Raw genomic sequence first — 13,343 nt, forward strand, 5'->3', positions numbered from 1 at the left:
CAGAAGACTGCCAGATCTGATGTTGCCCCCCAAGGCAAGAGCCAGTGAACATTCCTGCCCCGGGCTGATCCCCCGGGACTGGGAAAGGCAGGATCTTCATGGCACTGGAGCTCCACAACCAAAGCACAACAAAATTAAAGCAGATGACTGAAGCCTTAATTTGAATTATCTTTGCTCCGTTTCAGGCTGTGGTTTATCAGTGGAAAAGGAATTGTGATATATACACGGCTTTTTTTTTTCCCCCCCCTATTTTAGCACCCTCATTAAGGCAAAAAAACCCCTCCACTAAACTCTGCAAAAGACAAAAACCCCCTGAGACCTGTGAAAAGCCCTTTTTGTATTTTCCTAGCGTGGAGCTGAGTTATGTAGATAATCATTAAAAACCACCGCTGGCATCTTATTTGAATATTAGATATATAAGCAGAATTAATGAAGAGAGCACACTTTTAAAAGCTAATTTATGCCTGAAGGAAGAGGGAAAATGAGTTTCTCTACCTGGCTCCAGGCATTTGGCTCAGCTGATTCACTCCCAGCTTGTTACTGCCACAGCTCTGTGGTGTTGTGCTGCACAATTGTATTTTTCCTCCTGAATACAAATAACAAATGTTCCCTGTTATTGGCTTTTGCAAGTACAAAAGAAAACAACCCGACTCATTGAACAGGAAATTGTGACTTTATTACATTTTTTAAATTTTTTTTTTTGTTGTCTGAGTTCTCGTGACCTTTGTTGTTATCGAGAGACAAATGTGTTTTAAAAGATGCATTTTCATAAACATGGCACAGCTGCCAGACAGGCACTGAAGCACTGGGGAATATCACAACATTTACAAATCTGAGCTAAAAGAGACAACAGAGTAAGGAAACAACGATTCTTCCATTATTCTGCACACGCACTCTGTCAGCTCTCACCGGCTTTTTAAGCCCAAGATCCTCCCAGCAATGAGAATATTAATGTGTAAATACAACTCTAATTCAGTTTCCAGCACCACAGCAAGTTGCATAAAAAGATTAAGCTTAGCCCCAGGGTGAAAATAAAAAGGTTTCAAACAAGTTTTTGTTTTGGCTTCTTAACTGAAACACAGCAAAGTACATAAACACTGCATCTGAAACTCTTTCAGGCACTGCAATGCCCAAACCACAATCCTGAGTGTCCTGAACTCTCCCAGAAATAATGAGGAGTAAGAGATCAATTTGGGCTGAAGGACGAAGGTCCAGCCTTGTGACAGGAGAGCTGCTGCTGCTGGCAAAAAATATCAATGCAACAACTCCGTGGCCCTGCTCAGAAGTGCTTCAAGGAAAAGGACATTTACCTGGAGCCTGAATTCCTGATGCTGCATCAGGAGGTAATTTCTGTAAAAATCCTGCACAAACATCTTCTGCTTTGCCCTCAGCGTCTGAGGTCTGAGAAGGGGGGAAAAAAGGAATTAATTCAATTTTTTGACAGAGCGGCTGCAAAGGGCAGGACAACCCTCCCAGGATGATGTTCTCAATAATGAGAGTGAAACTTTGCAGGAGCTCCTCAGCAAACAGCCCAGATTGGATTTAACAGTAAAAGAGGAAAGTTTTGCACTTTCTGGAAATTAATGAAGATTAATTTGCTTACTCTTAGCTAAGTCTTTATTTGCGGGTACTATTTCAAAAGAAAAGAACAATAATGAAAAAAAAACCCCCTCCCGTTTTCCACAGCTCCCTTCAAATCAAATGGGAGCACAATTAAACCATGTTGTGTAACTTATGTCCAAAAAAAAGTTATTTCTACCTCTGGTTCTGACCTTCCCTCAAGAGCAGGAGGAAGGAAATAATCATGAGTGAAGAATTCTTCACTCTCATCAGGAGGTGAATTAAGGGAACAATGTAATTCCCTTGAACGTCCCTGTGAAAGACATCATCACCTGAGATGATCCCACTCTCCATTAATAAAAAATACAGATTTCAGACAATAAAAACCACTGAAATTCTATTTAATTTGTTCACTGGCTTTCAACCCATGTGCTAATCCTTGCATTACTTTGGTGGTTTATAAAATAAAATTGAAAAAAAAAAAAAAAAGGGGTAAGAAGGAGGGGAATTGTTCCTCAGATCAGCTCAGGATGCAACACCAGGCTAAACTTTTCCACGGAAAAGCAGCTGCCTCTAAATTCCCTGGATTTCTGTACATACTCTAGAGAGACTCTCAGCTTGCTGAGGAAGGACTGAACTCTTAGGAATGGCTATTCCAGACTCTGCTTCCTCATCTGGTGCTGGGGACTGGCAGCTCCTCCCTAGGATGTCAGAATGGAACAAAATTATTAAGAAAAATATATTTTAAAAAAACAAGAAAAAGAAAAAAGATGTGAAGTGAGTGATCTGAGGCACTGCTGGAATATCAATGAGAGCAGACAGTGACACCAATTGTCTGTCAGGAACACGGAGGAATAATGACATTTAAATGCTCACCTCATTAATTAATCTAAGCAGGGGAACCTTGCCCTGTACCATTGTCCAGAACTTTTTTAAAAGCTTTACCCACTGAGCTGCTCCAGAAAAAGCAGCTGTGTGGTGAGACTGGAAGAAATGAAAGTGTGAAAGCACACTCAAGGGTCAGAAAGCTTTGGGGTTCTCATGCTGATAACGATAATCAGTGATGATGAAGGGCTCCCAGCTCATTCCCTCCACCTATTAACCCCTAATATTCATCTTATCTCTATTTATGCCCATCAAGGAGTTGCCGTGAGGGCAAAACTCTGGAAGACAAAACGCACAATTCCTGTTAAAAAAAAAAAAAAAAATCACAGAAGCTGCGATCTGCCTGGAAACGGCAGGAGACAAAAAAAGAGAACAGAGCGTTGTGTTTCTCACCTGCGGGACTGCTGAGCGCAGGCTCCACATCGCTGTCCCCAGACTCACTTCTGTCCTCACTGCCCACGTCCCAGGGCTCAGCATCCTCACCTGGCTGCCACCCACACCTCTGCTGCTCCTGCCTTTTTGGGACCTGCTGGGGGCTTTCCTTGACACTTTCTGCTTCACTCTCAGAGGTGAATTCACCGGCAGGGTACGGGCAGCTGAGCCCCAGCCGCCCTGAGGCTGCTCTTCTGGCCATTTGCTTCACTTCAGCTGCACAAAAAAAACCCAAAATTACCACTTCACACCACGGAATCCGGACCTTCCAGGCATCCCCTGTTGTTCCACTGTGCCTGCAAGGCTTGGGAATGCTAAGGTTAGGACAGCCTTTGTCATGACAAGAGCTGAACACTTCCTTCCATTTTAAATAAAGCTTCAAACCCGCACAAATTGACATGGACAAGTCTCTGCAGGAACAGGTTTTGGCAGTTTGGTTCTCTATTTTCCGTGCCCGTGCTGCCATCCACTGGGCGCTGCCATCCCTGCCCTTCCTGAATCCACAGACCGTCCAAAAGCAGGCTGGAAATCCCTTCAGCCCCACAAACCAAACCACCTCAACGTGCCTGGGATTATTTCATGCCCAGAATGTGCAAGACACGGGATCCCACTCACTTGGACTCCACCCAAGAACAACCCCACAGAGCTGCAGCAATTAAAGCACAGAGACTTTTCCTGGTGTGCAGAGTTCAATGCACTGCACTGCAGCAAGATTTCTGTATTAATGCTGAGTTAACACTGGTTTAACACTGGTTTAACACTGATTTACTCACTCCTCCACCCCGACACCATCACCCTCCTCTTCTCGCTGCTTTTTTTGCTGCAGAACTCAGCCCTTGGTTTTGAAAGGCACCTGCAATGAACGATTATGAAATGCACCAACTCCTTGTAGAGCACCAGCGTGTTTCTGTCAAGAATTCCCCAGCCAGGAAAAGGCTCCAAGTTGTTTTAACATTAATTAGAGCACGTGTGCTCTCAGCCTTTTAACAACCCGGCAGAACCAGCAGATTGAGCTGCCAGAAGATTGGAAAGCACAGACAATTATTTAGGTCTATTCCAGATTAACCAGACGAGCTGTACCTTCAACTCAGAGCTGCCTTCAGATGCTGCAGCTCCAAAAACACACCGAGGATGGTGTGGGGGTTGTCGTGTTGAAGGGATCACAATTTCAGACCCGGACAACGATGACTCTCCCATCAGAGTTCACTCCACTGACCATGGCAGCACCTGGAATATTCCTGTCCTAACCTTTACCAACAGGTTCTTTCTGATTCAAATGGATCATGGATTTATTTTGAAACGGCAACAGTTTTCCTGATTTGACCAAACACTGAAAGAAGTGTCTGTCCCCCTCTTTCCAGCGTGAAGCTGCACAAGTTTTGCCAGGTAATTTCAACGCGTGCTTTCCGTTCACGCTTAAAAACCACAAAGAGATGTCATTAAAACTATTTCTACTGGGAATTGAAGGAGGCTGTGCCCAGAGAGGACAAGAACTATTATTATTATCTTCCCTGATCGCTCTCCTTAGGCACTGGCACAGTTTTGGACCACTGACCTCCATCCCAGAGGCACGTGGGATCTTTTTTGACACCAGTCTTTCACACAAAGTGCCCTGTCACAGCAGCTCTGCAGCTGACAGTGACTCACAGCGAGCTCCTCTCTGTACAGATGGCTTTTGCCTTACTGAGAAACATTTAATGCCAGCCTTGATCCTGATGTGCCTCCTTCTCACAGCGTCTCTCTCTCTCTCTTTCCAGATGAATCTGTCAGAATTAACTCTTCTATGAATAAGATCAAACCTCACCACTTCTCCTCTTCCCCTCTTGCTGCAGGAAGTGAATCAGCTCCTCTCTGACACTGCGAGTTGAACTTTTTTTGGCTTCTCGCAGACACGTGTGGGAGGAAATGCTGAAATGAGTCCAACGAGCCATGATTCAGCACACACTGGGCACTCTGCTAATTACCGCCTGACAACAGGACAGCTCTGACAAACTTCATCCCCTCAGTCATATTTTAGCTGCTCTGCTCGGGAGAAAGGATGACAACTCCAGGCCTCAGCCTGGCAAAAAACTCTGCCCTGGATTTATAGCAGGTTTCAGGCGCAGGCAGGCAATCAAAACATGCAGCTTCCAAGGGGATGAGTGGACCTGAATGACTCAAGATTTTATCCCCACAGGAGATATGCGCTCCAATTTCTCTCTTTCTCTTTGGTCCATGTGTTTTATAACGACAGTGATCCAGAAGCCCTTCTAATAACAGCTTAGGCCTCAACACAAAAATATTTCTCCCCTGGCCTTTTCCCTGAGAGTCCCATCTTTAGTGCAGGGTTTGGATTTTAACCCCACCCTGAGCTGCTGGATCAGTATTGTCCTGGGAGGACTGGAGAGAAAGAGGAAACGACACAATTGACTGATGAGCTCTTTTCGTTCCCGTCCATAATGCACATGGATGCATTTTAAAGGACACATTCATCCCTCCTCTTGGCCACCACCCATCCCTGCATCTCTGTGCCTGCTAAGGAACACAGAAATGAGAAGCAGGCCCCCTGCTCCACACTTTACCTCCTGGTTTAGGCTCACTTCATCATCCAGGCCTGGATCACCATGGTTGGATGCAATTCTGCTCTTCCACTTCTCACTTTGAATTGCCTCTCTTTCCTTGGCTGTCCTGGGAGCAGCCTGGAAGTTGTCTCTGCCTGGTGCCTGACACGTTATTGTTGGTGGAATGTAGTCCCTGGCTGGTGGACCTACAGCCTTGTGTAAAAAAATATCACCTCCAGAAAAAGCCTCATCAGTACTCTGGGAACCAGCATCACACCCATCCCAGCGTTCTCCTTGAGAACTTTCCTTAGGACGGAGATTCATCCTGATGTCCTCGAGCAGCTTCTTCTGCTTCCCCACGGCCTTCATCCTGTCCAGTTTCTCCTCTGTCCTGCTCAGGGCATCTCCTGCCTGCTGCAGCATGCTCTGCATGATCTTGAGGTTCAGGGCGCATTTGCTGATGAGCAGCTCGCTCTGGGAAGGGCTGCTCAGCCTCCTGCCAGCATCTCCCCTCACCTGGTACAGGGCAGGGGCTTCTCTCACCCTTTCCTCTTCTTCCTCCTCCTCCTCTTCCTCCTCCTCCTCTCCAGTGAACCCCGTGGTGGACCTCGAGGACTCCCCTTCCTCCTCATCCTCCCACTGGCTCTGATCTCCTTCTTTCTCCTGCCTTTCTGCATCTCTTAGAGCTTGGCCTAACCCAGGTCCTCCTCCCAGGAAGTCTTGGGGACCTTCTGGATAACTGGCCAGGATTTCATTCCTCTCAAAGCTGCACAGGCTCCCATCCACATCACTCTCACTGGAGTGGGAAGCTTCTCTCTGCAGTTCAGAGGAGACATCCAGACTTCTGTCCTGGGCAGGCTCCGCACTGCCTGGTGCCTCCTGCACCACTGGAGAACTGCTCTCCTTGGGGGAAACGCAGTCATTGGGGGCAGAAAAGCCACCTGAAAAAATTCCGTTTGGAACATTAAATCATTTCTGCAGAAATGCCACAGCCACGCTGCTTTTGCATTTTTTGGAAATTTAGAATTTGACACCTCTGCTGAAAACTGTGCCTGAACAAAACAGATCCAGAGTCTTGAGTCCACAATAACAATTACAGCTAAACGCTATAATTTAAATTTTTAATTTTAATATAATTTTTAAATTCAATTTTAATAATAATAGCTAGATATGGTAGCTGAAATCCAAAGCCAACTGCTTCCTATTTTCAACCTACACCAGAAAATCTGTGAGTGCTCCCATTTTACCGATTTACTGATTTACATTTTAGGGGTTTCTGTCAGACTGTTGTGGACAGAGGAACACATGAAGGACACAGTGACATCCTGCTCCAAGAAACTCACCAGCCTTGCTTGTCTCTTTTTCCTGGAATTCCACTGTCGTTCCCTTCTGGAAGCTAAAAGGTGATGCCCAGCAGACGTCCGCATCTGCAAGAACAGCAGATCTCTGTGCTTTGAGTATCCCACCAGCGTGGCCACCTTCAGACTTAACCAAGTCCTGTGAAACAAAACAAACAAAAGGAATAAGACACAGCTGTATTTGAGAGTTCCGTGTCTCTGCTCTCCTGAGGGGGTTCAGCTCCACGAGCAGCTGGATCACTTCCTCTGGATTTCAGCAGAACAGCCTGGATCTGAACGGACACAGCACAGCAAGATGAGAATGCTGGAAATCACCTTTAGGTCATTTTTCAGGATATATTGAATATCCTGAAGTTTCATGGAGCGGTTCCTCTGCTCGGGCTCCAGCCCTGACTTGACAACATCGTAATAGAGCAGGGGGAGCCTGACATCTGCCTCCAGCTGCTCCCCTGAGACGATGAGCTGCTGAACAGCTGAGTCTTCCACACCTTTCCAGGGAGGGCTCTCTGCAAGACACAAGCACAGACTTCATGTCACCAACTGTTTATTAATGGAAATTTTTTTAAAAAATTAAAAATTCACATTATTCCCCGTCCATTCCCTAATTTACAACTGAAAACAAGCACTGGCATCCCCTCCCTGTCTTAATCCAACACTGGATGCTTTCAAGGGAGCTGACAGAAATATTTAGAGCAGAGTGACACTGCAAACAGCCCTGCTCTGGATTCTTCATTGGGATTAATTTTTGGAGTAATTGTTTATCCCATTTCACTGCCGGAATAGTCAAAGTGAATACAGAACACACGTCATCTGTAATAACAGCAACAAGACATTATACTAATAGAGTAACAGTAACTTAGAGATAAGTTATCACAGAGATCAAAACGAGCTTGTTTTGAGCACTGAAAGGACTTAACTGAATGTTTTGCTGGGCTGGGAGGAAGAAGAAAAATAATCAGCAGAAAACCATCGTATTTCTTCAACATCCACCATTAATTTCATCCTTTAGCCACGCAATTTTAAGTTTTCTGATGACATTTTACAGGAGTTCTCAATAATCTTTGGTATTGTCGTTAATATTTGAGTTTGTTTTTTGCCTGGTTTATTTTTTAAATTCACCCATCCCAGCCCAAATCTGTGCATTCACCTGTCAAGGCCTCCTGCAGCACTGCACAGAAGCTGTAAACATCTGATTGGACTGTGCCAGGTTTCTCCAGGATTATTTCAGGGGAACACCAGCGGAACAGCTGGACTGGGACAGGGATTCGGGTCAGGTCACTGTGCTCTCCACTGTCCTTGCTGCAAAAAGGGAAAAAAAATTGTAAATTAGGACATACAACGAGGTTTATATTTAGGAATTAAACACCTGAGTGTGCTACAGCTTTTAGTTTAATACACAAAAGGTTCAGGGCACGTCTGCAAATAGAAAAGTGCAGTAAAACATCTTTTGGCAAAGATTTTCGGGGGAAAGCAACACCTCCTTTAACAGCTTTACAATAAAAAAGAACTAAAAAAAAAAAAAGCTGAACTTTTCCCAACAGGAGCTTTACAAACAACCCTTTACCTCTGGATAAAACACAGGAAGCCTGTCAAAAATAAAAAACATTCTACAATGTACCTGGGGGATAATTTCAGTAACAATTTACTGAGAGGAGAAGAAATCCTCCTTGTCTCACTTAATTGCCACCAGACTAACGAGGTGCTGGGTGTTCAAACCCCCCCATTTAAGAGCAGCCCTGAGGGAGTTTCTCACCTCTCTATCATGTACTCCAGGTTGCAGAGCTTGGCCTCCCCAGAGGACACGATTTGGATGGAGTGGGAGGAGAGGGAGCGGTGGAGAAAGCCCCGGGAGTGCAGGAAACGCAGAGCGTCGATGACCTGCAGCAGAATGTGCAGGATGGTCTCTGTCTGCAGCACTGGGAACTCTGCACGCTGGGGAAAAACAAAAAAAAAAAAAACACCCCAAAAGCATCAAATTTGCACGGCAGGTCTTTGAAACCTGATGTGAGAGGAAGTTGTTCTAATTTATTGCGGTTATTATTCTCCGCAGAAGGCAGCAAACGTGAAATTTATTGGAGGAAAAAGAGGAAATTCTTTTTTTTTTTTGTTCTCAATAGAGAACAGAATTTGGTCCTCCAAACCAAGTAACAGCACCTTAAAAAGAAGAGAAAGGTACCAAATGACAACAATAAAACACGGATAAACTGAGTTAAAAAATAAGAAAAAGGACCCAAAACAGACTGAGGATTTTGTCCTCCTGAGGAAGGATGTTAGAGGTAGTCACTAAACTTCTGATTAACGACTGTAATTTAAAACTGAAGCCTTGCAGTTACCCTTTCGTGGAGGATGCTGTAGAGAGAGCCAAAGTGAACCCTCTCATAGACCAAACGAGTTTTCTCCAGGTCGCTGGACAGACAGACAGACATCAGCTGCAGCAAGTGAGGGTGCCGGAGTTTGCTGCAAAGGCAGAGGAGAAAACAAAACAAAACAAAACAAATTTGCAAGGCAAATCTGAGATGAAAAGAAGCAAAGTCGTGGCCTGCTCGGTGTTTTTATCAATACGACACGAACGTTGGGTTTTCACCGGAATGTATTTCAGTGAAAATGTATTTTTCTGCTGAAATACTCGATTTTAAAAGCTCAGGAGTGGGAGGAAAACCATTATTTCTTATCTGGGGAAGAAGTGCAACCCCAGCCTAACACTCCTGAGGGTAAATCCCATTCCTCCCGAGGTAAATCCCATTCCTCCCATCCCTGCAGAGCCCGAAGCCCAGCTCCTGTCCCACCTGCTGTGCTCCTGCTCTGCCAGGAGGAGATCAGCCAGGCGCAGCTTCCAGCTGCTCTGCTGGGGCTGGAAGCTCAGCTCCTTCACTGTCACTCTGCTGCCTCCCCACATCAGGCTGCAACAACAACAGGAATTGGTTTTCCCCTCTTTTTTTTTCCCAGTTTTTCCCCTCAGCAGTGTTTTTTTTTTTTTTTTTCCCAGTTATTTGGTTATTTAGCAAGAATTTTGTGGTGTTCTGGTGCTGCCTTCCCGCTGTCAGGGATTTAAGTTTGAGGGTTCTGCTCTTTTAAACTGAGAATAAACTCATCCTGCTGAAGGTTGGTGGAGGAGGAAATGTTCACTGCCCAAAATCCCACCCCTTCCACTGGGAATTCCCTTCACCAAAGGCCATCAGGGACAGAAGGCAGAGTTTTGGGGAGATTAAATCACCGATCTGTCAATTCTCTGGCTGCCTCTGACACACAGCCACTTGCTTAACACACCAATAATTACACAATACCAGCAATTTAGGGCTTCAGAAGAAGAAAAACCATTTCAAAACCATAAATCAGGGCTGTTGGAAAAAGAACTTGCAATATCGAATTATTAACAATGATTACAACAATTACACGGTACCAAAGATTTCAAATAAATGCTCAGCCTGCCCTTGCTACTCTCATTTATTTCACCATTTATTTCAGGTTCTGGGCTGCACACCTGGATATCCCGGACTAAGATTTACAAGGATTAAAAAGCTGAACAGACACAATCCGTGCAACCCTAACACGGATTTCCCAGCACGAAGGGATCAATACTGAAACGCTGCCACCAGTGATGAGCCATAATTGGGTAAATATTGCTTGTGGGTTGTTCTTGGCCTTCTCAGACATCAGTCTGACTCAGATAGAAATCAATGAACACAAGGTGCAAGCAGGAAACAGGGAATAAATACAGAACGGACAGGGAAGATCACCCAGACGAATTGCTGCTCCAGCAATTTGCTGTGTGAGTGTAAGAAAAAAGGGCCAAAACCTAATTTACTTATTATTATTATTTATTATTATTTACTTGCTTTACCTTCTAATTTATTTGAATGCCACTTACCTGGTCATGATCATGTAGGGCCCCACGTGGTAAGAAAAGGCTGGTTCATCATCAGCCTGAACCACATCTTTGTCCCCAATGATTGGGAGGGAGGCCAGGTAGCCCAGGTGGCCACTGCCTGTGAGACAGAACTGAAACAGGGAATCAGCAGCAAAAGGAAAAATCCAACAGCTCCCAAATCCCAGCCAGCTCATCCACAACCTGAGTGTGATCGCTGCAACAGCTCAAACATCACCAGGAAATCTGAAAAAATCCGTGAAAAATCAAACTCTAAACTGCCCAGGGAAAGCAGGGCCAGTCCTTAGGTGACGTTTAACAGGAATTTCGGCTGTTCCAAACCAAACCAGGGCCTGTCAGCCACCAAAGGCCTCAATATTTGTGTTCTTAGTGGGGCTTTTTTTCCCATCTTTTCAGCAGAAATAAGAAAGCACTGAAAGTTAAAAACAGCACAGGTGGGATAATTACTGTGAGGAACAGGAAAAAAACCTTCTAATATCTATTTCTAATCCAATAAATATCAGAAAATCCCCACCCACAGCATCTCACCTTCCCAAAGCCAAAGCTGTAAATGTTCTTGGCCAAACTGGGTTGTCCTTTCAGTAATTTACCCAGAGGGTTCTCAGCATTTCTAAACACCAAAAACAAAAGCAGTAAGAGCAACTTATTTACTCCAAGGCTTGGATACAGAGAGAGAAGAAAAAAAATCAGAATTTCTGCCAGAACTCTGCATTTGACTGGCCCCACACCCATAATGTGGATGTTAAAACTCCAAATTACTGGGCAGCTCTTTAACTTTTATAGTATTTATTTATTTAAAGCAAGATAAGCAATAAATATACAGATACACACACAGTGTATACCCTGCACTGCTTTTTTTGTTCACAAATCTGTGTTTTTCCCAACGTGTATCTGACACAAAAACTCCTGGAACAGTTGGGAACGCCCCGCAAAAAAGATCTGCAGAGTCTTTAAAAAGTCAAAAAACCAAACTACTTCATGCTACCACTGTAATGCTACTAAAATCCAGTGCTTTTAATGCTGACTTCAAGAGTTGAATTAATAAAGCTTCTTAAACAACTAAGTTTATTTTCAAATAAAATTAATAAGGAGTTTAAATAATAAAACATAGATATTTCTAACTATCAAGTTTCTACTTAGAACTGCCCCAAGAGAAATAAAATTAATCACGGTGGACTTAAATCTGCTATTGCCAAAAAGATACAAGAACCTGCTAACTTTGAAACAGGCTTTTAAAATAATTAAATTAATTACAATAATTATTTAAAAGTTTTAAAAACACTTTTAAAATAACAGAAAATGGGAAGTAAAAATCTCTTGTTACCTTTGGACAAGGCCACCAAACCTCGAGGGGCTGCAGATCAAGGCCTTTGAGGAGGCAACTTTCCTGAGCAGGTCAGAGGGAAGATTCCAAATGGCAGCTTGCATGTGCAGTGTGCACTGCTGGATAAATTCCAGCATCTGGGCAGCAGCAGGAGGAGGGAAAAAAAAAAATACCAATCATTTAGGGCTTCAGAAGAAAAAAAAAAAAAAATCTCAAATTTATAAATCAGGGCTGATGGAAAAATAACTTGTAATACCGAAATGGGCATTTTGAGAAATGCATGAACAGAAAAAACAAACAAACAAACAAACCTTGAAGGAAATCAATTACGTGAAAATGGAAGAAAAGCTGACTTCAAACAGGCGACAAAATCTGAAACTTCACCCAGCAGAAAATCGCAATTTCAGGTTCCTTCTTTGAGAGGAGCGTTGTGGTAACAGGGAAGAGGAGTTTGAAATCAATATTGCAGTCAAGAAAATCAGCCTTGCGCCAAATACCTGAGCGCTGCTTTCCTTGCTGGCGGACAAAGCCCAGACCTGGGGGGTTTTCCCCTCTCTGTCGTGGACTCTGAGATCTCCTCCTTCATCCAGTAACTTGCTGAGGATCCACTGGTTTCCTGAGAAAGCGGCTGCGTGCACTGGGGTGCTCCCATCGTAGCAGCGACTGGGGAGCAGCAGAAAACAAAAAATGTTCAGCAGGGCAAAAAGCAGCACTGCTGAAATGTTTTATTCCCAAATAACGGAATAAAACCATGGAAAAAGGGGAAATTATTTCTCCGTTTACCTCTGAGGAGCTTTGGCTAAAATACCATCATGCATCTTAAGCACTTCATCACTTATGCCCAGTTTCACAGTGACTAAACTCAAAGATTAATTCTCATTTCAGAAAAAAAAAAAGATAAAAAATGTTCGACACTTAACTGATTAGCATCTGAGCCATATTCCAGCAGCACATCCACTATTTTACCCAGCCCCAGCAGTGCAGCAATGAAGAGACAGGTTTGGCCCATGGAATTCACAGCATCAACAAAAATTCCTGCAAGGAAACCGAAAATTTTAATAAAAGCTGAGCTGCTTTTAATATTTTTTTTAATAACCTCTGGGCTGCTGCAGATACAAAAATTCAGCAGCAGAAATAGAGGGGGGAAAAAAAAAAAAGAAAGAGGAAATTATATTTTTTGTGACTTTCTATAAGGATTGAAAACTCTGCTTGTCCACGAGGATTTTAAATAAAGGTATGTGTAAGTAACAAATGGTACTTTTAAATGCTGTGTAAGGAATTAGTAAGGACTTATTTGTACTTATATGTATACGTAGTTATGTGTACTTATATGTAAATGTACTTACATGTTTAAGTTA

The 13,343-nt window shown here is 43.7% G+C and overlaps 1 protein-coding gene across 1 annotated transcript in view; it reads right to left on the minus strand.

Moving 5' to 3' along the window:
• Positions 1-13,343, minus strand: part of TEX14 (testis expressed 14, intercellular bridge forming factor) — a 28,878-nt gene that overhangs the window by 9,815 nt on the left and 5,720 nt on the right. Inside the window, exons 2-20 of the mRNA XM_066201839.1 lie at positions 12,906-13,020; positions 12,483-12,648; positions 11,986-12,122; positions 11,190-11,271; positions 10,644-10,774; positions 9,562-9,675; positions 9,109-9,232; positions 8,529-8,707; positions 7,923-8,074; positions 7,091-7,281; positions 6,761-6,914; positions 5,439-6,358; positions 4,682-4,785; positions 3,651-3,730; positions 2,839-3,093; positions 2,161-2,261; positions 1,760-1,873; positions 1,311-1,401; positions 496-586 (exon numbers count right to left, since the gene is read on the minus strand). Of these exons, the coding sequence (XP_066057936.1) occupies positions 496-586; positions 1,311-1,401; positions 1,760-1,873; positions 2,161-2,261; positions 2,839-3,093; positions 3,651-3,730; positions 4,682-4,785; positions 5,439-6,358; positions 6,761-6,914; positions 7,091-7,281; positions 7,923-8,074; positions 8,529-8,707; positions 9,109-9,232; positions 9,562-9,675; positions 10,644-10,774; positions 11,190-11,271; positions 11,986-12,122; positions 12,483-12,648; positions 12,906-13,020 (3,301 nt within the window). The remainder of the gene's footprint in view (positions 1-495; positions 587-1,310; positions 1,402-1,759; positions 1,874-2,160; positions 2,262-2,838; positions 3,094-3,650; positions 3,731-4,681; positions 4,786-5,438; positions 6,359-6,760; positions 6,915-7,090; positions 7,282-7,922; positions 8,075-8,528; positions 8,708-9,108; positions 9,233-9,561; positions 9,676-10,643; positions 10,775-11,189; positions 11,272-11,985; positions 12,123-12,482; positions 12,649-12,905; positions 13,021-13,343) is intronic.

Source organism: Chamaea fasciata, unplaced genomic scaffold, assembly GCF_029207755.1.
Source record: "Chamaea fasciata isolate MVZ Bird 193981 ecotype frontalis unplaced genomic scaffold, bChaFas1.0.hap1 SCAF_21, whole genome shotgun sequence".
Lineage (NCBI taxonomy): Eukaryota > Metazoa > Chordata > Aves > Passeriformes > Sylviidae > Chamaea > Chamaea fasciata.